Source organism: Aythya ferina (assembly GCF_964211825.1).
Source record: "Aythya ferina genome assembly, chromosome: 3".
Lineage (NCBI taxonomy): Eukaryota > Metazoa > Chordata > Aves > Anseriformes > Anatidae > Aythya > Aythya ferina.
Window position 1 is genome coordinate 29,974,609 of NC_140298.1, and position 27,989 is coordinate 30,002,597.

General features: G+C 44.3%; 1 protein-coding gene across 1 annotated transcript; it reads right to left on the minus strand.

Moving 5' to 3' along the window:
• Positions 1 to 150: 150 nt before the first annotated feature.
• Positions 151 to 27,989, minus strand: SRD5A2 (steroid 5 alpha-reductase 2). Its single transcript, XM_084512324.1, has 5 exons — positions 27,502 to 27,989; positions 5,945 to 6,108; positions 3,149 to 3,250; positions 2,038 to 2,188; positions 151 to 1,476 (listed from the first exon to the last, which is right to left on the minus strand). Exons 1-5 carry the CDS (start codon positions 27,897 to 27,899, stop codon positions 1,410 to 1,412), a joined length of 882 nt encoding a protein of 293 aa, XP_084368450.1. The 5' UTR covers positions 27,900 to 27,989; the 3' UTR covers positions 151 to 1,409.

The following is a 27,989-nucleotide window of genomic DNA, read 5'->3' on the forward strand; positions in this document are numbered from 1 at the left end:
CAGCCTGGCCTTGAGCACCTCCAGGGATGGGGCAATGAGGACAATATTAGCAAAGCAGTGAGGGTTTGCCCAGAAGAAGGGACCCAATGTGGGCAGGACTGTATAATGTCAGAGGCTCGTTTCTGTAAACAATAAATCACAGACTAGCACAGCTCTGTGTTTTACATACATTTTAATGTGTTTTGGAGAAAATTGCATACAGTCAATCAGGTTACTCCAGCAGTATGTAATATGTTTAGTATGTGTGGTCTGGTCTTTTTCTTTCCAGCTACTCAGCATAATTCTTAGCAGGATTTTATGCTTTAAAGAGTAACTAAACTATCAGCATCCTCTGGGACATCTGTTCCTATTGACTTTTTTTGGAAAATTCCTAACTATATTCTGAAATTATGAAAAGACATACTGTGTCTTTGTGGAAATTCAATAATATCTCTGTATCATTTCCTAATAGGAGTATCTGAAAATGTTCCTCTTAGACAAAATGTACTGCCAGTGTCAGAGAACATTTTCTTCAACCCAGAGCTTTTTATTTGTTGTATTTTTTTTTGTCACACATCACCATCTCAAGTTATTTTTATGAATAAAAATTGAGTGGTTTTGAGTGGACAAAGTTTTTATTCTGAAAAGGCCTCTGGATTTGCCAGAGGGGAAACAAAAGTCCTAATGGAGCTGCAACAGCTTTAACAAAGTACATTAAAAAAAAATAATCCTGATGGCTAAAGATTAATCATCTGGCGGTGAGGAGGGCATTGCTTAAGGAAGTAACACAGACATGCTTGTGAGTGCCAGCTTAAGGTGCTTGCATCTCCATATATTTCACGGTGCCTCTGCACCACGGCACCTGGCCCCAGCCTTGTGCTGGCACAGGTGTCCTCCTGTCGCGTTGTGGCTCCGGGAGCTAACCTCGCTTTTAGGTGCAAAGTAATGGGCTGAGTTATTTTCCTGACAAAGGAGACCCCTGCTCCAGTGTAAAGTGTGGGAACACGGAGGGCAGTGCTGGCAGCACGAGGGCGTATGCGCTACGGCATGGGGGTAGGATGTAGAAGGGCTGCAGGTTGGAGTGGCTGCTGAGGACTTTCACCTGAAGTCATGGGCTTACTTTCTACTTTTCTTCACCAGCTTTTGGCCAGTGCTTTCTCTCTGATTTCAGTGGAGTCATACCCATTCTCCACAAGTAGAACTCCACAGAAAAGCAAGTACGTTGCTTGGGAAGTCCCTGTGCCCACAGCTACCTGCAGTTTCCCCCATAACTAAAACAAGAACTTCAGTTCCAAATGATCTACTTGCCTGTTACAACCCCAGGTTATCATTTGTATAATTATTTATAATCAGACCTAACTTTAAAACTAGGAAAAAAAAAAAAAAAAAAAGCCCTATAAAAACAGAACACAGAGTCCATATTTCAATCATTAAAAAACAAAAGGAATCAAGGCTTTCCTTGATTTTGGATAGTCCGTAAATGTCTTGAGATAGTACCTGAAAGAAAACAAGCAAGAGAGTGAAACTGCATACATGCAAGAAAAGTGGACAGTTTCAATACAGCTCAGCTGAGGAATCTTATAACACCTCCAAACTACTTTGCTTTGCAATCTCTCTGTGTTACTCTGCAAAAAAAATATTCCCCAAGTATTTGTATCTGGTTATTTAATTAAGTGCAAGCTGATAATAATGCTAAGGTTGTAGCAGACCTAAAGTAGAAACCTTAGGAATTCAGAGCACAGGAGCCTGCCTACTCCAAAATATTGCAGAGAGTGCAAGGAACCTTCAGGAAAGGTTCACGTTACCAGGCCCGGTGACAAGATGCCCTAATGCAGGGGAAGCAGTGATGCAACTCGTGCTACATTAACTGACTGTCAGGCCCATTTGACTCCACAGGTTTTCCAGCACGCTGCTGTACTTTCACCTAGCCACAGACAGGCCAATACGCTTCTTCTACATCGCATTACATTTGGATTTTATCTTGAATTCTGGCCCTGCTCCTTTGCCCCTCCCTGCCATTTTGCCACACACTGCCGGAAGCAGTATGGGTTGCGGTACCTGTGATGGTGATAAGCACGTGGCCCAATGCAGCAAAGAGTAAAAAAGGCAAAGGCGAAGGCTGGTAGGGACCAGGTTGCGATGGCAAAACCAAACCACTCCACAATTTCTCCGAAGTAGTTGGCTCCAGAAACATAGGTGAACAGCCCCCCTGTATCAAAAGACAAAATATGTGATTTTTACCCTCCTGGGAAGTTCCTTCCCATGAAGTCAGCAACAGATACCCTACCTTCCTTATTCAGAACCCATAACAGAAACCTAAAATGACTTCCCTGAAGCCAGTGGAGCCATGTCAAAGTACAAGGAGAGTCTTGTACAAGTGTAAGAATCAGAGGTAATTCTAAACCAGAGGTTTCCAGCATTTCACAATCATTTATTTCCATTTGGAGAAGGGCTTAAGAAAGCCCATCATTAGAATTATCCAAATTATAATTATTAACATTTATTGAATTCTTTTCTGGCCCTAAAAATATTTTGCAACTCCACTACCTTTGGGGAATGCAAAATCTGGATCTCAGTCTTGCTAATCAAAATATTTACAAGGGTCATGTCAGTATTGGAGGCAAGGAATGGGGCAGGCGGGAGAGATACCAGCATCCACAGCAAGCCAGCAGGAGTCAGCTCCAAAAGCAGGACCTCCTGGATCGCTGTCCATGTTTCTCTACAGAGTCAGGCATTTCCTGGTTCATAGCTCTGACTTTTTTTCCCTGAAGTTTACGTTTTGAATCTTCCTTTTGCAGTGTAAGAAGTCCACTGCTTCTTCTTCCCGGACCAGAAGATTTCCTTCTTTGCAGCTGCCTTTTACAAGGCTAAAAACTCTTATCATGTCCCACTTCAATCTTCTTTAAATTATCCAGCCTATTTCCTACAACCTCTCCTCACAGGCTGTGTTTGCAGACACTCTTGTTGCTTCTTGCCGACTGTCTGCAGCCAGCTCATGCTCGTTGCTGCTGCTCAGGGAGCATCTGCAGCAAGTACCTGAGCAATACTGGCATTTATGCCATTACTGTTTGTTTGTTTGTTTGTTTGTTTGTTTGTTTGTTTTTATTTATTTATTTTGCAAAATGTCATCTGTCTTCCTGCACTACTTCCCCTAATGACAAAAACATACCTTGAGGAATCTTGTAAGTAACTTCCCCAGGTTTCCTCAGCTGGCGCAGCAGGAGATCACTGTGAATGTTGATTCCCATCCCCAGCAGAAATAAGAGAAGGCCTAAGGAAGAGAAATGAGAAATGGGTTAGAAAGGCAGCTTCTGGTCTGTCCCATTATTCCTACCCAAGGAATTCAAGCACATTTGTGAGGTTTATCTTTGGAGCACACAGACGTGAGCCCTAACATGATGTGGGTGGATTCTTTTTCAAGTCAAAAATGTGCTGCTACTGAGAAAGCTACTGAACCAGGGAAGTATGAATGATGGCTGACAAAATAACCGTGTATCTCTGTGTCAGCCGTGGGATCCCCTACACTGGATAATTTCAGTGTGGAGAGCAGTTATGCACAGAAAAATGACCACCCTGAGCAGACTGTTCTGTCAGTCTGACCAGAGCACTTTCAGGTGCTGTGAGAAAAAGCTGAACTTCCCAGGTGGCCACAGTCACTGAGCAGCACAGTCAGTGAACATCGAGGGGAAGGGCAGATGGTGTGTGTGTCGGAGATGTGTGCACGTTCCAAAACCAGAGGGCAGGTCAAGGCTCCATTTTCAAGAAGGACATGGAGAAGATAGCTTTCAAGAAGCTATTACAAGAAGAAAGGCTAAAAAGTCAAGAAGCATCCCTGCACATGGGTTTGTGGGCACTGCGATTGCTCCTCAGGCTTTTTGCCATTGTGCTGTGGTGTATCTATAAGTCCCATCCTCTGGCAGGGAGCAGAGCTTGGTGCTACCACGTGCTACCAGCTGGAGCAGCAGATGTGAGGATAGCCTGCTGCCAATTCTCAGCTGCTGTACAGTTGACCTTATCGGGTCCCGCAGGTACAGGCATTAATGATCTGGAAGATCAGTCATTCAGCTCAGGCTCCCCCTGGCTGAGCAGCACCTACGTATTGACAGTCCCCAGGGACATCAGGTGGCCAAGGACTGGGATGGGCTGGGGTGGCTGGGAGAAGGAGGAGGCCAGGGATTGAAAGGATCAGAGAGAAGCTGGAGAGAAACTGCGATAACTAATAGAATCCTGACAGCAACTGAACAGAAAGTTAAGGGAATAGGCAAAGGACCTGAGGAAGAGGCTTATTTTGGGTAGCTGAGGGACAGGTGGCTAAGGTAGCCAGAATTTTCTGGCTGAGGTAGCCAGGAAGGTTAGCTTGAGACAAAAAAAGGGTCCTCTGCCTGCCAGTCTAAGAGACCCCTGCTGTTGTACTTTCTCCCGACTTGTCAGCTGCTGCTTGCTCTTTTTCTTCCTGAGGCATCTCTTTTAGCAGAGAAAAGTGAAGAAGAAGAGCGGATAGCCTGCTAGCAGGCTCCATACCACATCCACGCTGATGGCAGCCTGCCACAGCTGTGCACGTTACTGCAGAGCTGTAGGCAAGTTTCATTATTCTCACTTTACAGCTGGGGAAAGAGGATCCCAGGGAACACAAATTTATCCAGCACGTCACCAGAGCACGGAAGGGAACATACATCCCAGGGCAGCTCAGTCCACCGGCAGCGAGGCCGCAGGGACAGAGCTGTGGGCATGTACACGGAGCAGTCGCTCCCTCGCTGAGGGCTGCTGACAGCTTCTGGGCGGCGTGATTCATTGATCAGCCTCCATTTAGCTGAAAAACTAGAGGCATCTGATTGAGGAACTCTGCAGGTGACATGCCCTACATTTCATGCCACATTAGACACTGAGAAAACCATGTCTGACAGGAATGAAATGGAGGTGGTGGGTGCTAAGAAGCATAGCAAAAAGTACTGGTAAAACCTCAACGCTTCCAGGAGCAGCAGAAAGTTGGGAAGAATCTGCAGAGGAAGAATACATTGGTTTTTATTTGAGATTTTAAGTGCTGCTAATAATGTTTTCTCTTTTTTTTTTTTCCCTCATTAAATATATTTTTAATTTATTATGCAAATTAGGCAGTGCGGCATTTACTTTGATATGTATGGGAGCTGTTGCTAAATAACATCCCGGATTTTTAACATGTGATGCTGTGACACAAGGCTGAACTTTCATCCAGTGCCTAAAACAATGTATGGAAAGTACCTTGGTTACTTTGTACTTGTCATACCCAAAACACTTCCTCTGACTCCGTGCTGATTTTCATTTCAAAGCGTGCATTTAAAAATCATCTTCTTTGCAGCACCAAATGTGTAATGCCACCTAGCTGCTCTTGCTCAGTTATTCTCTCAGGGTTTTTACAGGGTGAAATGTAGCTAGATTCTTAAGTTAGGGAACAGAAAGGAACCTTATTAACATACAAAGAGACTGTGCATGATCTCTAATCTTCCCATGTGCCCTACAGGAGAAAAAAGAGCCCTTTGTCTCTAAAGCCTCATTTATGCTGGGGCTTTGCCCTCTGTCAGTCAGAATGGCTGCATCAAGTGCAAACCACCCCAGCAGGGACAGAAAGCCACAGTTTGCCCTTGCACGCTCTCGCCACTGCCTGGTGGACATTTCTGGCCAAGTGGGGCACATTCCTGCTCAGCTGAGGTCTGAGGCAGCAGGAGGCTCTTGGATGGCATCAGGAAAACAAGGCTGGAGATTTGAGGCTGTGCTCTAAGACCCTCCATCTTCATCGTGCCTTCAGAGGTGGCTGCCTAGCAAAAAAATGTCATTGCACATTCAGTTTATCTGGGCCAGCAGGCAGGTTTTATGCTGATTTCCATCACAACTGATTTGACTCACATGTTCTGTGAAGATTAGGACGTAATTCAAAATGTTGACAAATTGCTTGGAGATTACATCTTGGGAATCCTGCAGCTGTAATTACCTGATGTAAATCTGATGTCAGTGCACCAATCGTTTGGATATTCAGCGCAGTAAATCAGGTAGTACCCCTGGAGGAAGCCATTATAGATACAGAATAACGTGCCAAAGAAAAGCAATTGCAGTGGGAAAGGTCTGCCTCTAGTGAAGAAGGGGTAAATAAATGTCCTAAGGTAGATAAGAAAACAAAGTCAGCACATTACATGATAACATTGTATTTGCAATTTCTCTGCTGTAGGAAGAAAAACCTTAACAAAACATAAAATATATATATATATATATATAAGTCAGTAAAGATTAAATATTGGGAAACAACTGTAACAAAATCAGACCAACAACAAATGGGAACAAGAAATACTGCCAATACCCAGATTTTTCTGGTCCCTTGGGACTGAGCACAGGGTGGGAAGCTCGAAATCTCATCCAGAGTCTCTGTGGCTTCAAGAATATCTCTCTGCCTTCATTCTCCCTTGCTGGTAACACGAGGAACTCAAACCACAAACAGCACTTTCATATTAAGACCTTGGCTGCCCTTTGCTGCTGTACTGCAGAGGGCTGAGCAAAGGAAGCTGTGGAAGCACATGGGCACACCGATATTCAGTCTCCCAAACGTGCCACAAGCACTCTGGAGGAGCTTCCTTGTGGAGAAGACATTCCTGATCCCACCACCAGGAATGATCCCTGAGGGATTTAGCTCATGGGGGGTGTGGAGTTGAAGGCAATGTCAAGACCCCTCTGGTTCTCCCATTCCCTGTGGTGTGTAACCTGAGGTGTAATCGCCTTTCCCAGCTCCTCCTGCTCTACTTTCGGATCTCCGCTCATCTCCGACACACCGCAGCTCTGTCCTGCTCTGCTTGGACACCTCAACCTAGAGGCAGAGTGATGTTGTTGCCTGCACAGGAGGGCCACTTTGCCCCGGTCTCTGCCTCTCCTCCATGCTTTCATACTCTTCTCTAAAATAAGAAGAGCTAAAAACTTCAGTTTAATATGCTAAACACCAAGATTTTCATGCAGTTCCAGCAACCAAAGCTTCCTTAGACAAAGGCTGTGCTAACACTAGCATAAACATTTGTAGGAGCAAATAATTTGTGATTGTGTGGCTTTAGTCATCACACGTTCTCCACTTGAGAAGGGCATACTCCTCTTGACACTGTAGGCAATCCATATCATTTTTGGGAGAGTGGAGATGTTATATTCAGGACTGTTAAGTATTTTCTTACCTGTCCAATTAAGTTCTGTACATGATAAAATCTACACTCTTCGTGTCTTTCTTTTGGCCTCTCAGGCTTTGGATGGTGCTTATCATCGCAGTATGTAAGCTCTAGTGGTAGGCAATCCACAGCCCGGGTTGCCAATATCAACTTCAGCAAGCTGAGGCATAAAATGTCATAACACTATAAATCTAGCTTGAATCTTATTAAGCATGTCTAAAAGTGAGTAAGCTGAGTACAAGCAACAACATGTTAATGTATTCACTGCTTTCCAGAGCAAGATAAGCCAAATTGCTGGCAATTAAGACAGCTATGATGCACAAGTACTAAATCTTTCTAAATACAGTGAAAGCTAAGAGGTACAGAAAATATTTTTCAGGCAGTGATATCATGAGCCACACTTAATAAAGCATGGAAAGGAATGCTCTTTGGAGTACTGTTACCAGCTATTGCTTTTGTCCTTCAGGAGTGAGGTGCTGGAGTAGGCAAGGCCAGCTTTAGCAATCAGACCTGCCTGTGGAAATCATTCTGGCAAACTGGACCCGAGCAGCTATGAGAAGTGGGACACTCACAGGTGGAGACTTGGAGAAAGCAAATTGTACAGAAACATGAGTTTAGGAGGGGAGTTTACACAGCAGATTGGAGTGAGGCCCCTTGTCCAAAACAGGTATGTTTGAGAATCTCCTAATTTCTTTAGCTGATACAGACAGAAGTTCCCACCCTCGCTTCTGTTCCTCATCTCAGCTCCTGGTGAAGCTGCTGCTTGCCATGGCACTGCCTGAATGTGCCGTGGCAGTACGAAGGCTACAGGCGCTCGCAAGATGGTTCATCCAGCAGTAACGGAAGGGAAAAATCAGACGTGGAGCTACCTACCAGGGGTGCCGTGGATGCAGGAGGACAGAAGGAAGCTCCGTGCACAGTGTAAGCACAACCTCAGGAGAGCCAGGAGGTGCCAGCTTTTTGTTGTTGTTGTTGAGGGGATAAAATCCTGGCATCAATAAAATCCTGACTCATAGTGAATTCTGAAAATCCAGCTCAGGATTTCATCCAATAACCTGCGTTGTGGAGCAACTTCTCTGAGCAAATCTGCTTCAGTTAATCCAGAGGCCAGACTCAGTTTCCTGTATCTGAACAATGCCAGAAGCCTTTGTTTTAACACAGGGCTTGTCAGCTTGTGCCACACAGCTACCTGAGAGTGCACAAACTATTCCTGATGGGTTTTGAAAAGACAGCTGAGACAAAGTGAGGATATTTAATAGGATTAAGTAGTACATGGAAGAGTCTGCATCTCTGCTGAAATTATTTTGCAATGCGCAAATCAAAAGAGGATCAGAAGCCACCATTTTAGACTAACAGATCAAAAAAATGGCCTTTTGGATTTAGACCAATGACAAATTTGACCTTTATCTTTCAGTGCAATATTGATGACTAATCCTTTAGTCCTTTATTATCTTTACTGGCCAAAGGCACTGCATCTGACTAAACCATTGCCAACAGCTTCCTTTTAAATGAATGAATAATAAATTATTCATCTCCTTTTCCATCATTTATTTTCCAGAAGAACAGGTTTCAAAGAGAAAATGACTTGACATTGCATCCAGTTTCATCTCACAGGTATTAGTCCAGCTCCCTCGAAAACTGTGGAGGTTCCCACTCAAACTGGGGGAAACCAGAGGTTTCTTCTTCTTTCCTTGGAAGGTGGAAATCTTTTCACCAATGTTACCATAGTCCAGTAAGAGAGGGTTCTCAGACCTCCTCCAGCATCTTGTTAACTGGAGGCGTTTATCCTGCTGCTGTCTTTTCTTCTCCAGGGCCCAGGTGCAGTAGTTCAGGCAGCAGCAGCTTGTGCTTTTCAGTCTAGAAACCAAAGGCGTTTCCAGTGTGCATGAGCTATTTTACACCTGGGACAACTGTGTTAAGCCCCAAGATACACTGTTCAGCCTGGAGAAGAGAAGACTGAGAGGTGATCTGACCAATGTTTATATATTTGTAAAGTGCAGGAGGCAAATGGACAGGGCCAGGCTCTTTTCAGGGGTGTGACAAGAGGCAGTGGCCAAAAGCAGGAACACAAGAAGTCCCACACAAACATGTGCAAGAACTTCTTTACGCTGAGGGTGATGGAGCTCTGGAACAGGCTGCCCAGAGAGGTTGTGGAGTCTCTTTCTCTGGGGATATTCAGTACCTGTCTGGACGCTTTCCTGCTCAACCTACTGTAGGGAACCTGCTTTTAGCAGGGGGGTGGACACAATTTTCTCCAGAGATCCCTTCCAACCCCTGTGATTCTGTAACCTCAACGCTATTTTAGTTGCATGGCCAACTAACAACACAGGAGTTTTTGCTATAGGTTGTCACTTGACCATGTTGGTGGGGAGCTGCTGATGCCCTTGGCATACCTGAGCACTTGGGTGAAGGCTGAAGACATCCACGAAGATGGATGTCTTCTACCTGGGCTATCTGTGATGCCCTGCACAAAGCCTCTAATTATTCTGGAGACTCCTGGATGTCAAAGGACACATTGCAAAAACATCTGCTGCTGAAGGGTCTGTGCTAAAAATATGCACATACTTTCTCTTTTTGATACCAATCCCATAAATTATTTGTGGATTGCTCTCTGAGTCAATTTTTAACTTTTACTATTTTTGAGTTGTATCATACTGATTCTCACTGAATACTTGCAGAAGACTGTTGAGCCTATTCTGCATGTACAGTCAACACCAGGGCACAATCTGGTAGTTCATTTTCATGTGCCAACTCAATTTTTTTCAGTTATCCCAAATGGGATTTAAACAAATGTGACAGTTAAAATGTCAGTTTCAAGCAGTAGGCAATCTTGCTATCAGTTCAAAAGGACAAATACTTTCAAAAGTGAAACAGAAGTGTTTTAACCCTCCCTCATTGTGCTGGCATCACAAACAACAGTAGAGCTTCCTCACTTCTCTATTCCTCTCCCCATACATCCCACCCTAAGCTGCTTTGCACCTCCTCCTCATTCCCATGGACTGTAATAGCCCCAAAAGGTCAATAAGACAGGAACATTTGAGCAACGAAAGCACGCAGGTTCTTAGGAGCCAGTTGTATGGCACAGGGTGGACCACATCCCTTTAGTTAAGGAAGTGTGTGCAGTCAGACATGCTCTGGCGTAGCCTCAAGAATCATTTCTGGCCGTGACCCAGGCGACACGCACACCAACGATGCTGGCATGCAGGAATGCCTGTTGGGCTGCTGAACCTCTGGCAATACCTGCCGTAGGTCCAGGACAGACGCCAGATCTCCTGACTGCAGTACTGCAGTTGCACATCATCTCCTGGTGTTTGGAAGGCTGTAAAATCAGGAGCTGAGGTCTAGCTGCAGCTGCCTGTGGAGGCTGTGTGTGGCCCTGGGTGACCACCAGCTGCAGGGCACCCCTTCTTCCTTGCCCCTTCCTGCATTGCTGCAAGTGTTTGGGACCACCATAGAGCTGTAATCACTTGCTGGCCCAAGGCCCAGTCCTGTAGACTCATCTTAAATAATTGTCCAGTGATTGTGATGGGAGCAAGAACTCCCTTTTTACTTCAGTCATGCAGATTAACAGATAGCTATGACTAACACAAAGCTGAAATTCACTCTCCTTTCAAAACCACATGTAATTCCACGTTCTTCCAAAAATCTTTGAACAAAGTTTTGGTTGCTATAACTTAAGGAACAAGAAAGATATACACAATACTGACAAGCTTACAGTCCAGCTGCAAAAAAACAATAGTAAACCTGTCACCTCGGGTTTGTTGCTGAGTATTCTGTCTAAAAAAAAAATTTGCTCAATCTATAATTATTGGGTTATTTGTGGTCCACTTAGAAAATTCATCCAACCTGGAGCCTGTTCATAGGGACACTTTTTCTTTGCACTCTCTTAGGAGCAGGTTCAGGACTATATGAAGGCTCCTGGAAGAAGCACTCACCTTTCCTGGGGAAAAAACACGGGCACACATCTGACTAAGGGATGGAAAAAGGACTGAGGAAACCCTGAGACAGAGATGGCACCATGAGATGGCACCAGAGATGGCACCAGAACTTTCAGGAGTTCTTGAGAGAAAGGGCAATGGAGCACGGAAAGTCTGGGCAACACTGACTGAGGGAAGGACAGCAGAAATGGAAAAGGATTCAGAGCGGCAAAATAAGAAGAGGCCTGGAAGAGATTCCTATACTGGACCATTGGTCTGCTGAATTTGGACTGAAGATTAAAATGAGAAGATATATTGGAGATAAAAAATATCAGAAATAATAGAAAATGATCTATTTGGTGGATCTGAATATCTGTGTGCAGAAGTTCTCATGATACTGAAAGGAAGCAAGTTCAAATGCAATCAATATTCATAATAACATTGTACACACACACAAAAAAAAAAAAAGTAGAGAGCTCAGTAGGACTGGAAGAAGAAGGGGGATAACCACAGGTTACAGACACAGGCAGGTCCTTTAATAAAGAGGAGAAAAAGTCTAAGGCTTTGGAATGCATATGCATTTTTCTATGGATAAATGTGGATAATAAATATTCCAATAATAAATAAATATTTATTAAATAATAAATATTCCAATACAGAGAGACAGAGGATAGCATCTCCCCTGGGTGACCGACCACCAATTAATGCACTTTCTTCTGAAAGACTTTTACCAAGACAGGGCACAAAGTGCCCTTAGATCTCTGCTCTAAGCCAGTGTGGTAACTTGAGGGTTTTAATAGTGTCTCACATCTCGTCTGAGAAAATCACACACAAACTGAGCGAGTTAAAAACAACAGAGTTAACTCCCTAGAATAGAAAAGCAATTGCTTAACATTGGCATTTATGAGCAGAGCTCCCGAGTGATACTCACTATCCCAGGAAGGCTGACACCATGGATGGCAGCACTTGCAGAAGCCAGCGCCGTCAAAGATTGACAGTCAAAGGGAATCAACAACTGTGCTTGACTTCTTGCCTACAGTTTAATACAGACTTCAGGTTGAATTCTTGGTGCTGGATCAGAAAAGCTCAGCTGCTTACAACTGCATTTGAATAAAGTGGGATTTTAGGAAAAGATCTACAATAATTTGCAGAGGCATGCATATCCAATGTGAATGGCTAAGAATAAAATGCTGTTTCTACACTACTATCAATCATTGCTTAAAAAAAATGATGCAGTGAGGTTTTTTCCTCAGATAAATCTGAGGAATGTGAGCTATGTAATGTTCAATTTCAACACTGTAAACGCGTAAAGTCAGTCATTCTGACAATTTAGTACTAGTTGGGAGCACGTGGTTAATTGTTACAAATTTTAGGCATGCTATATGGTTAGAAAAGTAAGAAGGACATCTACAGTGTAGGGATGAAATTGAGTCCTCTTCACATCAGTGCATGCAGGAATGATTAGATGTGCTTCACTTAATAAAATACATGTGGTTGGAGGAAAAAAAGAAAAAAGAAAAAAAAAAGGAAAGAACAGGACCTAATAATGGGTATTTGTTTTTAATTAGTAAGGAAGAACTGTATAGGCTTGACTCCAAGGAACACATTCCTGCTTTTCTAAATTCATTGCAACAGCAGCCAGGTTTCAAAAGCATTTTGCAAGTCTGTGTATGAATTACTTCCTTGCTCCTCTTGTTATTCTGCCATTATTTCAGAAGTTGTCGCTGGAAAAATCTGGTATCTCCCAGCGATTACCAGCACCCAGTCAGAACCAGCAAAGGGGAATTCTTCCCTTTCACTGTTTAGAAAAGGCATTGAATCGTGAAAAGCATTGAATCATTGTGATCTTTTCTACTGGCTTTAGCAGGTAACAAGTGCCACACTTCAATTATTATGCATTTTCTAAAGGGAAACCAAGAACAAAATTCTTGGGCTTGGTGCATTAGCAAGCTGTGCCAGCCAGACGCAGTCCATTAGCAAGCTACAATCAGTATACATTTATATTGATATATTTGTTCCTCACAGGTTTCCATTTTGGAGTAGAAATTCCACATTGGTTTTAAATACCCCTAATTGCGAAATATTATTTTATGTATATTTGCTCTTAGCTAAGCAAATTTTTATGATGTCTTCCTTTTTGCAGAAAGGAGATCTGAAAGAAAGATGGACTAAAAATTGGGGAAAATGGATTGAATGTCCATAACCAAAAGTGACTGGAGCAAGATCCTAGAACCAGCTGTCTCTATCTATCCCGTCTGCCAAACTGGATAAATTCACTGGAAAGACTGGGATTTTTTTTTCAAAATATTTTGCTCTTTAATAGCCAAAGAAGGTAAAGTGAAGCTAATAAAGCAAAGGAATGATTTCCTGTGTACAGATCCATGCTGGAATCAAGCCCATCCCACGCAGACCCACAGTTTGCCCACAAAGACCACACAGCAAAGTACTGGAGTCCACGACGTACAGCATGATGGACCTTTTGTCTAAAAAGCCAAACTAGTATTTGCAACAGCCTCTGCCTCCAGGAGTGCTATACACCTACAATAGCAGGAGGCAGGATTTATTTCTATATTTAATTTAGGTAATCCCATTTTCTTAAAATAGGTTTATTTAGTGAAGGAATTAACATAAATTGCATGTATTATGGGAAAGGGAGGGTAGCAGCAGCAGTTGTTCCATGTCTTGATCTTAGCAAGACTTTTTATACTGTCTTACATGTCAGTCTTAGAAGCGTCTTGGGGTTTCCTGATATAGAAGATGTTATTTTAAGTGGCAGTGAAATTGATTGTTAAATTGTATCAAGGGATCATTAACAGTCGTTCACTATCAATGTAAAAAGGGTATTTTGAGAGAGGTTCTGTAAAAGACTTTTCTGGTATTATTCAGTTGTTTTTGTGAGTGATATGCTTCTGGGAAAAGGTGAATATTCTTAATATGTTTATGGCTAGCACAACTCTGGTAGATGCTGAGCACACCAAGAGTGAGGAATAGAGTTAACAACAATCCTGAAATATTGGTTTCCTATTTTTAAAACAGTAGGTTTGATTCAGTAAAGACAATGATAAAATAAAACACTTGGGTAAGTCTAACCAGATGTAAGACAAACTGGAAAACTGTCTGGATAGTAGAGGGAATGCTGGTAGGGCACAAACAGCGTGAGCTCAGAATGTCAGCCTGTGGTAAAGAAGGCAATAAAATATATAATGTGGAAACAGGAGTGCTGATGGAGACACTCAGAGCAATCTTTCCCCTTTGCATGGTGTTAGTAGGAACTTAGAGCATACTAAGTACAGCTGAACTCTACTTTATAACATGCAGGGACAAAGCAGAAGCAGTCCAGAGAAAAACAGCTGTGGTTTAGGAAATGTGAGCTATGTGGAAAGACTGAAGCACTCGGGGTTGTTTCACCTGACAGAAAACCTGTGGATGACATTGTAACAACTTACAACTTCATTAAAAGTTGCTGCAAAAAATAAAGAAGTATTAGCTGGAGGGTTGGAAGAACGTCCATCACTGGTGGTTTTTAAGGACAAGTCAGACAAATGCCCATCAGGAATGATGCTTAGACTGATCGTCTTTCCTTATTCTCTGTAATTTACCCTGCAATTGCAATTCTGGGCTGTTGCAGGCTAGGTCATTACAGGACACTGGAGCTCGTGGAGGCCTCTCCTGTGCTAATTTTGTCCATACAGGTCAAAGCACTGAGAAGAAAATTCAAGGACTATATGGCCGGGAGCTGTACAAGAATGGGAACTTGGAGCTATCTTGGTGAGAGAGAGCTGGGGAGGAGTGATGAGATCTGGAATTAACTCAACAACAGCAACAGCAACAACAAAAACTAGCATGAGCAAAACCTCTTACTCAGGCTGCAGACTGAACCCAATGCCAGGTCAGCTATCTCAGTTGAAACCCTAACTAAACTTGGTCCAGATTTAAAATTGTATGAGTGGTAGAAGACAGGACTAGGGTCAACATGAAAAGATGAACTGCGGTGAAGACAGACGTGCAGATACCAACCACAGTACTTCATGCTTGCCTCTACTAATTGCTGGTGTCTAAAGGACAGCAGTACATAATGATTAAGGGAGTGTTTGTTGTTTTATCTAAGCAATAGTGTGTCAAAGGCTCGGCCAGCTAAAGCATATATTTCAGCAAGGTATCTCACTCTTTTCTTCTCCAGAAATAACCACTTGATATTTATGAAGACAGATCACTTTGTTCCTATTGCTAAACTATGGGTGCCTGCCAAAGGCACGAAACATGTGCCAGAGTAACTTAACCAGACACTGTGCTATGCACTTCAAAAAACTCCCTGCTCCACTGGAGCGGAGAGCTGAAAGAGTTCACAGAGGCTCAGAGTGTGAGAAGAACAAAAGGACACATCTACATGAAAAATGGTACAAAACCCAAGGATGCACAAATCTGTGCTCTTACAACTGCACTTATCAGAGAAAGTGTACTTATTTCCCACAAGTGGCCCACATGGGGCTGAGAAATGACCAAGGAAAAACAGACAGTTGGTAAATTAACCCCCTCCAAAGTTACATCTTGGTCAGACTGTATCCCACTGACATACACTAGCCTTAGTATCTGTTCAGAAAGCCCCTGGAGAGTTGCAAGAGACATTGCTAGTAGTATTTAAAACATTATTAACTGGCTTTTTCCAGTCCAGTAAGGACCTTTTTGTCCTCTTTTAAGCCTAAACTCCAGCTCTTTCTCCATTTTGCTCTTCCAGCCTTCCTGACTTTGTCTTTTCTTTGTCTTTCCTTCTTCAGATTCTTGCCTCCCTTATGGCTTCTCATGATTTTTTTTCCTCTAGTCAAGATTTGTCTCTCTTGCTACCTAACAACTGCACTCTGCCTCTCTGTCTTGTAGTTCTTTCACCTTTGTCCCTCTCCCTTTGCAATTATGACTGGATATCTTTAGCAACAGGATTGCTTCTCTTGGGCTCCCAAACAGGTCCTTGACCCCTCTACAACAGATTTTCCAGATCCTGTAGCTGGAAATGACTCAGCCATGACACAGTATTAGTACAGTTTACACTGACTTGTCCATGAAAATGTGTTGTGCTTCCTAAACTATTTAATTCTCAATTCCATTTGGCTTTGCATTGCCTCCATAGGGTCAGTTCTTGATAAACTCTTGCATAATTTGGACACATAACAGCATTGGTCTACACGGTTGCTATGGCAGAGAGCAGCAGAGACTGGCTGTTACTCCCAGTAGCAATGCTTGGTACTTGTGGAGGTGAGGACCAGGTTAGGACCTCCTGGGTTTGCTCTCCCCCTGTCCTAAGTGCCCATGCAATTGTTTTTTGTGAAGGAGGAACAGGCCAGGAACCTGGTGGAGGAGGCTTTCCTGTGCCAGTCTCTGGCTGGGGAGCACGTCCGCACTTGGGGACCTGTGAGCATGTGTTCAGAGGCAGTGTGCTCACTGCTCCCACACAAGGCAAGCAGGCTCCCAGCTGCCTCGCTGATCAGCCCGAGCAGCTGTGTCTGTGACAGGGGCTCACAGAGCAGGAGGGACGCTTGGGGACTACAGGAGACTGAGAAATAGACCTAAGGTCATGAGTGCATCTGGTGACAGCCAGCAGCTACCTGAGAGTCTCACCCCAAGTCTGGAGACTTGACACATCTGTGTTGTTTATTCAGCTACATGAAGCAGTTTGAGATTGTCAGCTATGAGTTGCTCAAAAAAAAAAAAAAAAAAAAAAAAAAAAAAAGACCTGAAGACCTGTGAGAAAACTGAGGTCATAAATTAAAATAGTTTAAGGCCCTACCTCGGCTGAGAGTGCTTCTGCCTTTCACCATGCAGCAGGCTAACGGTAGAAGGATTTCTGACTGTTTCACCACCGCCCACAGGGTTCAGAAGTGCAGCACTGGGTCATCTTCTTCCTTGTTTCTTAATATGCGATGACATGCTCTGAGAAACTGAAAGACTGAGCAATAAACTTCTGCAGCAGTTTGGGTTTGTCTCGTGTTGGGAAAGTCTTCTTCATAAACGTAATGACCAGAAACACTACATACATTTTTTTCCAAGTTTGGAGCCTAATTCTTTCATATGAAAATTTCAGGCCTTTTAACAGACTTGTTCCCTGCACACATTCAAAAACACATTTAACTGAACAATTACAACATTTCAAATTATTTTTCATCTCTGACAGCTTTGCACAGTCAGCTTAGTTAAAACAAATGTCTTGCATTAGTCTGATTAAAAACATGGTGCGTCATTAAATTCCATGTGCCAGACCAAGCTCTGTCCTCAGCTGTGTCTGTATTTCAAACTAATTCAAAAGCAATAAGGATGAGCTTGATTTTTGAAGGAAGACAGAAATTCAAAGGCCAAGATATATCATTATGATGACAAAGCAGAAAAACTGCTTATTGCAACACTTAAACTCTTGGAGCCCATGCTGCATTTGAAGGGCTGTTGATTGGTATAATCATTTTAACCAGTAGACTATAGCAACCGAATATGGAAACCACAAACAAAAAACATGGAACTCCAACTTGCATGGCTAAAAATTAGAGGAAGTCAGGTCCATGCTGAAATGTCCTGGAGACTCACATTTGCATAGACGTGTCCTAGGTCTTGAGGAGTACTGAGTACGTTCGATTTGATTAGTTTTCAATACCTCCCACACCTCCGCTCCTGTAATTGGCAGCATCCTGCCATTATAAGTCAGAATCTCAGACATAGCCTTCTATCAGCAGTTTAATCTGATCAATGTCTACAGCCGATACCTAAAAAGTTGTTCTACTTCTAAAAAAGTAAAAAATGTTGAAGTTGGAAGTTATAATTTCTAAATCCTTAGGTTCACATTTTGAAAAACATTGGTTGAATGTCTTTCATTTGGAAAGGTAGTAATCCAAATTACTCCTGAACCTGTATGACCTCATGGCATCCATGGCAGTACAGACACAGAGAGGAACAGAATCTGAAATGTCCAGTTGAGGTCCCGAGTTTATGTTCACACTAAAATGGTCAGAAGGTTTATTTATTTTTTATTATTATTTTATTTTTTGTAATGAAAAGAGCTGTCATGGGCTGACACTGAGTCACAGCCAGCTCTGCTCCCTTCCAAACTAAATACTACATCGAAAGATTTCCTATCTCATAAAATTGCTAAGTGAAACACTCAATTCATAGAAAATGTCAGTATTAGTGTCCTTTGTTCCCCAGATTTACCCCAATACTGTCCTCTTGCAATTTTTCCGTTCCATTTCTTCTCAGTCCTTTCTGTTTCTAACATTTCTCTTACTAGCCCTTTCCTGTTCTGCTCTTTCACCTGACCTTTCTATCTCTTGCCATCTAACCCTGACCAGAAGCCTCACAGTATTTTTTATTTCTCTGCATTCAAGACAAATTGTATTTTCCTATCCCTCGCTGACAGGACTCCAGACAGGGGACCCTTTCACCCCTACCAGCCTGAAATGCATGAGAAGCGCTGCTCTGCCCCTGCAGTGCTGGCCTGGACAATACTTGGCTGGATTGCAGGCTCGCACACTTTGGTCCTGCTTATAGCCTCAGATGAACCAGAACTGCTCAGCACAAGTAGACTCTAAAGATGTTAGTTGACAAACTTTATGAAGTTTTTATGAACAAATACAAATGCATTTCCCAGAAACAACTCCGCCAAGTTTAAATTGCTTTTGCTGGGAACAGCCAGAGACACATCTCTTGACTTTAGTAACCTTAGCCCAGGCCAACTTTGAAAACATGAATGCTTTGATGATTTTTTATTTTTTTTTTAAGTTATAAAGAGAAGCAAACACACACAAAGAACTCAATAGCATAATGTAAACACAACTTTTGTTTCTCCCCTTCATTGTTCTCAGGAGCAGCAAAAGTTTTATAGTTGCGCATGCATTTTCCTGCCCCAGGTGTGTGACAGGAGTCCCTGACAGGTCTGCTTAGGACAACACTCTCCAGAAGTATTCTGCATCACTTAGTAGAGCACTTAAAATCACAGAATCATCCAGGCTGGGGAAGACCTTCAGGATCATCAAGCCCAGACCTCACCCAACACTACCAAGTTCTGTCACCAAGCCATGTCCCTAAGCACCACATCCACTCCTCTCTTAAATACCTCCAGGGATGGCCACTCCACCACCTCCCTGGGCAGCTTGTTCTGATGCTTGGCCACCTTTTTGGTGAAGACATTCTTCCTGATATCCAACCTAAACTTCCCCTGGCACAACTTGAGACCCTTTCCTTGTGTCTCATCACTTGAGATAAAAGGGACCGACCCCCTCCTCACTGCAAGCTCCTTTCAGGCAGCTGTAGAGTGCAACAAGTCCACCCATCAACCTCCTCCTCTCCAGACTGAACAGCCCTGGTTCCCTCTGCTGCCCCTCACAAGCCTGGTTTGCCAGTCCCTTCACCAGCAGGGTCACCCTGCTCTGCCCACGCTCCAGAACCTCAGTGTTCCTCCAGTAGTGAGGGGCCCAACACTGGACACAGCACTCAAGGTGCTGAGTACAGAGGGACAGTCACTGCCCTAGTCCTGCCTGTCACACCGCTTCAATGTGCATCTCTACCAGGAGAACACCCTTATGCAATTAGACTGCATTGAGTAGCCCAGCTAGCTTATTCAGATGGTGGCATGAAGGCCTAGTTTAAAGGGATTTGGCTTTATAGCAAGGCAATCCAAGTCGTCTTCACCAGCATGTCAAAGTGACACGAGTCCTCACTCGGCCCTGGGATCTGCTTCAGCGTAGTCCTGCCAGGGAAGCGATCTGCTCCTTAATGCCACAGATAGGCAAACCCACTTCCTCTGGTAGACAACACATCTCTTTCCAGACAACCTTTATACAGGAACATTTTCCAAAGACTTTTCTGAGTAGCAGCCTCCTAGCATGAAAAGTGTTGGATTAGGTTGGTGAAATCTAGCACAGTTGTAAGCAAAATGGTATATATGGCAAATGTCAACTGTGGGTGACTACTGATCAATTCACCGGCCACATTTAAATCAACATCTAGAAGAGAACAGCACTTCAAGGTGTGTAACATAAGAATGGTTATTTGATTAATAGTTTAAGTATAATTCTACTTGACCAAAATGACTTTAATTTTGAAGGAGATAGCATGAATATCACCACCGGCAGTCCTATAGATGCAGTGTTTGGAATGTGTACATATTTATAATCAGAATAGTACAAGGCTGTTTCACAGGTTTTTATTCTTACCTGAGATCCCCAGAACTAGGAAATGACCTAAGTGTATAAGCTTTTCAATACACAAAGGGGCTTGTGAAAATTTCTGCTGCATGTATGGAATGAACCTTAGCTCTTCTCCCATGCTTTTTATTTTATACTTAAAAGAGCAGCCCTAATAAAGGGATACTGCAGACTTCCCACGATCAAAACAAGTAATTTCTTTGTTTGGTAGAAGGAACATTATTTTAAAGTAAAAACATTTACTAAGACTCTTGCATATAGTGTAGCCTTTTTTCTCTTAGTTTACTCCTTTACAATTCTGCTTTTCAAATATCAACAGCAGGAATCTGGTAATGCAGATACAAATCTTTACGTTCTCTTCAGTCTAACTGAAGCTCAATGGAGTTCAATGCTCAGCATGTATCTTTCCACAAGGCTTTAAACTCCCAGGGTACAGAGCATTGTAACTTCCTCACTGAGGTTTGGAAGCCCACCTGGGTGAGATCAGAAGGACCTACTTGTGCCTTGGTGACTGCCTCATGGCTGGGACTTCAGGTCTCTGCAATTTGAACAGCTCTCTCCAGAGCGGCTGGGACTGAGCACCCACTGAGCCTTTATTTATCAGTGACAGGCAAACAGGAGTGACCGACTGAGGTGCTTCAGAGGAAGCACAAATACTACTTTCGCTATGGCCCTGCTCCAGGTAGCAGAGATGGAACAAGGAGAAAAAACTTCTGTGATCTGCTCTGCATGTACCATACCTTCCTTTCCTTCTGGAGGACAGAATAGACACTTGGTATATGAAGCCAGTTGCTTGACTGCAAGACAACAGGTATAGTCTGGAGTGCTAAATTGTAATGATGGGCAGCATACACACACACACACACACACACACAAAAAAAAAAAAAAAAAAAAAACTTCTTGAACAACCAAATTTGGGAATTACTGCCTTAGGTGGCACAGCAGGAGGGGTGGACATGACAAGGAATGGAGAGCAAGAGAGCGGCACACAGTAATGTCTAACTCGGAAGAAAACCTCAATTATAAACTAAAAAAAAAAATAAAAAAATCACAGATTAATTGGCATCACGTAGAAATATACTGATAGCAGGCACGCTGTCTTGAAAAGATGTGAAGAAAGATAAGTCTAAGTCACCTAAGTGATCTGGGGGTTTTGGTCTACAGCAAGCTGAAGACGAGGCAGCAGTGCAGCAGTGTGCCTTGGTGACCAGCAGGGCCAACCCTACCCTGGGGTGCATCAGGCACAGCACTGCTAGTTGGTCAAGAGAAGGGATTGTCCTGCTCTGCTCTGGTGTGGCCTCACTTCAAGTACTGTGTGCAGTTTGGAGCACCACAATAAAAGAAGAACATAAAACCATTAGAGGGTGCCCAAAGGAGGTCTACAAAGATGGTGAAGGGTCTGGAGGGGAAGACATATGAGGAGCAGCTTGAGGGCCGTTGGTTTGCTCAGCCACGAGCAGAGCAGGCTGAGGGGAGGCCTCATGGCGGCCTGCAGCTCCCTCACGAGGGAGCAGGCGCTGAGCTCTGCTCCCTGGGGACAGCGACAGGACCCAAGGGAACGGCATGGAGCTGGGACAGGGGAGGGTCAGGCTGGGGGATAGGGAAAGGTGCTGCACCCAGAGGGTGGTCGGGCACTGGGATGGGCTCCCCGGGGCAGCAGTCATGGCACTGAGCTGCCAGAGTTCAAGAAGCGTTTGGACAATGCTCTCAGACACAGATTTTTGGGTGGTCCTGTGTGGAGCCTGTGTTGGACTAGATGATCCTTGTGGGTCCCTTCCATCTCACAATGTTCTGTGATTCTACAATACCTCTGCAGAAATTCTTCCAGTCCAAGGGATAAAAGGAGAAATGATGTGGGTACACTTTATGCTGGGCAACAACTGCAGGTGTCTGTAACGTTAGGCCATTTTCCAATGGAAAAGGAACATATAGATGAGACTGTTTGTACTAACAGTGAGGAAGGCAATCAGCTGGTATTCAATTATAAGGGAATAATTATGAGGGTATTTAATAATGCTAGAGGAGACTGCAAGGAAGCAAATTCAATAGCAGCTCTGGATATGTGAACATTTTACACTTCTGGGACAAAGCATGCTGAGATGTTTTAGTTGACTACTTACACGCTAATTTGAGGAACCTGGGTAGAAACAGCAAGAAATCTAATATTTTCACTGATGAGATGAAACTGGATATAGCTGGCATTACTGAAACTCATTGGGATGAATTGCAAAAAGTTAAACTCACTGACTGAGCAGCAAAGAATGCATGAAAGAGGCAGAGAGAATGGCCAGCCTCCTCTAGGGATATCACTACCAGATCTAGAGTTAAGCCCAAACAGAAGAGGGAATGCAGATGTGTTACTGGGTGGCTGGTGAAGGCCAAAAGGTACGTGGTTAGGATCTACTGCAAAGGATCAAGGTGAAGCAAAATAGAGAATTGTACTTGTTACTTGTCAAATACCTGCATGTTATGTGCTGGGAGATGAATGGTAGAGGTTTCAAGAGGCCGCTATTGAAATAACTTTAGTTCTTGACAATTAATGATGATGACTTTCTAAGAACAAAAGATAAAATAGGTATTTCTTTGGGGAAAAAATAATTTCTAGATTGAAGCTGGTGGCTATTATATGGTCTGATTATATCTACTATTAGCCAGGAGACTCCTACTTAGAAACATACAGTTTAAACTTAATCTAATCTCTGCTTATCTACTTGGTGTTTCAAAAAAAAAAAAAAACCATAATAAAACTCCATTATGAATGAGTACAAAATACCTCTAAAAATCATGAGCCAATTTTCTCACTGTTCATGAGTAGGCACACCTACAGGACAAAAAGAAAAGTGTGTCCAGGTGAGTGCTGCGCATGCCTGACCAACCAGGCAGTACAGGCAGGCTTAAGAAGACTGGATGAGCCCATTTTGCAGAGCTTGGGGAAAGGGAGCAGCTTTTTCTTTCTAACCCCAGTTTGGTTTTGGAGGGAGGAGTACTGGCCAAGAGATGCATAAAGAATTTGTGCAGGGTTCAAATGCTCCTGGTTTCCCATTCTTGAGCCATGAAAGTTGGCTTTCCCTGATTTTTTCAGAGTGATCTCTGTAGAAAACTAAGTACAGGCACACCAGATGGGTCACCTGTAACTAAAGGAGGCTGAGGATTCAGCTGTCTCTGAAAGACCTGCCTGCCTAATGCCTGTCAGACCGCTAGAGCACACTTCAAAATTAAAACCACAAATTTATTTATTTATTTTTTATACACTAACAGAGTAAAGGATTATGTTTGTAGCTCCGTAAGACAAGACTTTCTCCCTGACTGTTGAAGTTGGCATCTCCTCTGCTCCCTCACCACTCTGTCTTACTCTTTTCTTGCCTGGTCTGAGTTCTAAGAGAAATGCAGCCTTATGGTTTATATGGAATTTGATTGTGATAGCTCCCTCTCATCCTCTTATATTCTGTTTCCCCACTTTGGTTCTTGAATGGGATGCAAAACGGAAATGCAGTGAACAGGCTCCCCACCCACCCCAACACCACCTGAGGACTTCAGCTGGCATCCTCACTGCATTCCTGAACCAACGCAGCCCCTCTCGCAGGAAAGGCTGTATTACAAAATACATTTCAAACCACAGTCCTTTAAAGTGATTTATGACAAGAACTATTCCGGTACATACATCTCATGCCACTCATCATTTTCTGCTCACAGACAGCTTTTCCTAGAGACTGCAGATACAGATGGCAGATTTGGCATTCAGTGAGTGCTTCTCTCACTTTCTTCCTTTTTTCTCTGCCTTCCCAGCCCATCAGTTTTGGAGGCCCTGCTATCACAGACCCTTCCATATGAAAGTGAAGAAGCTGTGAGCTTACCTAAACCAGATGTGATAAGTTCAGATTTTTATGGTATGTTTTCTTTAGCACCGTAGGGCCTCTGGATTTGATTAAATTCACACCATGCTGCGGTAATACAGCACACACGGAGAGACGGAGAGCTGGCCAGCCACAGATAGCAGACAAACGGGGGGGGAGGGGGGGGGGGGGAGGGAAACATTTGGGATTCCCCCGTTTGCTCCCCCCACTCCAAACCAGCAGGCGCAGAGTGCCTTTTAGCTCTTGCCGGCGGCCACAGGGAACGCACCATCTCGTGCTTGCCACGAAGAGAGAGGCTGCTGCCTAGCGGTGGCCGAGAAGGCTGGAGAGCGCCCTGCTTCCCCACGAGGAGGGAGGGCGAAGGAGGTCTCCTGGCATCCTCCTCCGGCTGCGGGGCTCGCTGTGGGGCCGCGGGCAGGCTCCTGGCACCCCGCCTCGCCCCCTCCCGGGGTGCGGGAGCACCTCCGCCGGGCGGGCAGGGCGCTCCGGCGAAGCCCGCCCCAGGAGCCCCCGGCATTAACCCCGGGACTTTCTAGGAAAGGGTTATGGGGTCCCTGCCACGCTCCACCCTATTCCTCAACGACCTGGCAGCAGATACAAAAGCGCCGCCGAAAAAGCCGGCAGATGGCACAAATTCTAGGCGAGTGGTGAGCATCGGTGCGGGTCGGGCAGCTGCCCGGAGCACTGAGCCCATTCAGAAAATGACTTCCAAAGCAAAGAGTGTCCCTAAAGGGACTGTAACCTTAGCAAGAACCAGCTTCGGGGTGCTCCAAGGAGCCTGGAAACACAGGGCTTCCCGGCGTCACTCTGGAGCAGAAGGCATCCTGTGGTCTGTAAGCATGGGAATAGCCTATGGGAACGGGAAGGTGCTGGTCTCTAGATACGGTCCTACAGCTCTGGTGCTACAGCCAGCTCTGAGGTCTTCGCTTTAAAATGGATGTAGGAAAGGAGAAGAGGAAAATAGTTTCCAGGGAGGGAAGAACTGCCTTGCATTGATGGCCTTCAGCCATGCTTCAGTGCCGTGATAAATCTGGTTTAGGTATGATACCTCAGATCAAATCAAAAATGTTGCAGCTATGTGACACCACATGCAACAGCAGGACAAAATCATTATGCTCATTTAAACCTGTTCCTAAATTTATGAAAAGGTAACTTTATCCTGACAAACTTCATGCTGGATGAGGTACCATGTATCTGCACCGCTCTGTGTCAGATCAGGTAATGTCCATTCCCCTGTAGCTGGCAGAAAGCCAGCATAAAAACATAAATCTTTCATAAGCACCATATCATGTGCATTAGCCAGTTCATCAGAAATACGATCATGTGCTCCTGTACTATCTGGATCACACCAGTGCAGACAGAGGACCTGACAGCGAGTCCTCTGTAACAAGCAGGTTGAAGGATGATCTGATTACTGTATAAGTGATACCACGGTCAGAAAATACTAAAGGATACTACAGAGTGCTTTAAATTAGCACAGAGCAAGAAGCAACAAGCAACACTGGGAAGAAATCAAGAGTAGTCCTATTCAAGCACAACATTTTAAACACATTGAGTGATAGTGAAAGAATTCACAAGACTAAACTACCAAAGAAAAGAGCAGATTTTCCATAGAAAATGATGGATTCTCCATCTTCCGGGGTCTTCGAATCAAGACCTGAAGATACTCTGAACTAGGTGCTTCAGTCAAACACAACCTACTGGGGCGGGCAGCGCAGCTGGTCACAGCAAAGAGGAAGGCAGAACAGCTATTAAAGTGGTCTTTAAAAGTCTGTTTCTCTAATAATCCACATTGTCCTTCTGGGCATACCTGTTTAAAACTTCTATTCCACATGCATGTTTGGTGTAAAGAGATCTGACAAAATTAGGAACAATAAAAGCTTTCCTGTAGAGACAAAGTTGTTGCTAAAATATGCAACAATATATGAAGAAACTTCTCTTTACAAAGAGGTTATTTGCATACAAACATAAAGTAATGCTTAAATGCAGATATCAGATGATTAGTAGCAAAAGTAGGAACAGATTAGTTAGTTGGATAATTTTATAACTAAAACCAGAACATTTTTATTCACTTCAAAATTTTAAAGTCAGAAAAACTGCAGTAGGCTACATCCACTAAGTAAATGTAATTTTATTAATGATCAATTCTATATTTAACTTATTATATTTGCAGTCGAGTTTAAACATTAAATTATTTAAAACTTTTGTTAGTTCATTTCTAATGAAGATAATTAAAAAAAAATTTAGATAAACTCTGGATATTATATCAAAGTGCTGAACCTCTTTTCAAATACCATAAACCAGTGAAACATTTGTAACCAGAAAAACTCCTCATTTTCTCTTTTTGTTGCTCTTCTACATAACAAGAGAGCACTAGCATGCAATGCAATATTTTGAATATTAATTGGTTTAAAAGAATTCCCGAATGGCTTGCATGAGAAGAGGCTGCATGCTGTAAGAATAATACTGGAGTAACATGCAATGCTAGAAACAAAATAGGTGGTTATGTAGACTTGGCTAAACGAGAGCTTTTATTTTTACAAGGGAAAAAGTACAATCTGGCCACGGATGAGAAGAATCTCCAAACTGTTTGAGGAAAAAGAAGTATGAAAACACAGGGCTTCTGCCTAAGTCTAGCAGAAATGTTGGGAAAGAAGGCACTGGCTCAGATACATGCCCACCGGCAGGGTAACGTCTCGTTCAGTTGTCTGGTGGTGCTCATTGATTTCCTTTTCTGAAACGACCAGAAATCCATGAGAAGAGCAGAAGGCATTAAATTAAATTTAGTAGGACTACATGCAATTAATACATGTAGCTTTCTGGGAGCCTGGTGTGTGACAGGTAGCATCCTCCAGCTGATTTAGTATAGCAAAGACCACCTTAGTGATAATGAATACATCTGTAAAATAAGTGTTTTAGCCCTTAAAACCATTTCCCGTTTTATTTTCAACATCCTAGGGTCTGCATCCCTAAGCTGGCTGTTGAGAGAGACTGCTGCTGGATTTTCAACGTATTGATCGTGGCTGAGTCGCAAACAACCAGTTTTGCTCAGTTGTCACATGCAAGTTTTATATTTCTGGGAAAATACAAAAAAAATAAAAGAGAACTAGGAGTTGGGATAAAGGAAATAGGAAGGTTTCACTTCAGAAGTCACATCTCCCTTCACTAGGGAATGACATACTCTTTTCGCCTGCCCTCTCCGCTTGCGGAAAGTCGGTTTTACCACCAGCCGAAAAGCAGCAGCATGCAAACTCCTCACGAGACCCCGCGGGAAATGGCAGGGGGGCAGCGGCAGCAGCAGCAGCGGGCACACCACACCCGGCATACGAGGAGGCAGACGGACAAACTCCTGCGGTACCCTCCGGCAGCGTCCCCCCGGCCGGCCCGCTCCCCGGGGTACCTGTAGAAGTAGTGCCAGCAGAAGAGGCAGCAGAGGAGGCGGCAGCCCAGCGGCTCGAGGCGGGGCGGGCTGCGCAGCGCCAGCAGCAGCGCGGGCACCAGGAAGGAGGGCAGCTCCTGCACGAACCAGGCGCAGCGAGCCGGCAGCCGGCCCCGCGGCCGGCACAGCCGCTCCTCGTGCTTGCCGTAGCGGGACGGCACCCGCAGGTACAGCGACAGCTGCAGCAGCGCCAGGGCGCCCAGCAGCGAGCTGAGCGCCGGCACCAGCCCGGGCAGGCAGTGCATGCTCGGCGAGGGGGGCGCGGGGCACCGCCGCTCCACGCCCGGCGGCCGCCGCCAGCCCCGGCCCTTATTAGAGCGGCGGCCGCCGTCACCCCGCCCCGCCGCGCTGCCTCCCATCGCCCGGGCTCGTCAGAGGGCGCAGCCCCTCGCTCGCCCGCGCCCCTGCCCGCCCCGAGGGGAGCTGCGCCCCGCGGGGGGCTCCGCCGC

Coding starts and splice junctions, on each gene's coding strand:
- SRD5A2 (XM_084512324.1), bottom strand. CDS start 27,899: ATGGGAGGCAGCGCGGCGGGGCGGGGTGACGGCGGCCGCCGCTCTAAT. Junction 3,251..5,944: donor TGACATCAGATTTACATCAG/GTAATTACAGCT, acceptor TCTCTTCCTTAG/GCCTTCTCTTATTTCTGCTG. Junction 2,189..3,148: donor TACTTACAAGATTCCTCAAG/GTATGTTTTTGT, acceptor CTTTTGATACAG/GGGGGCTGTTCACCTATGTT.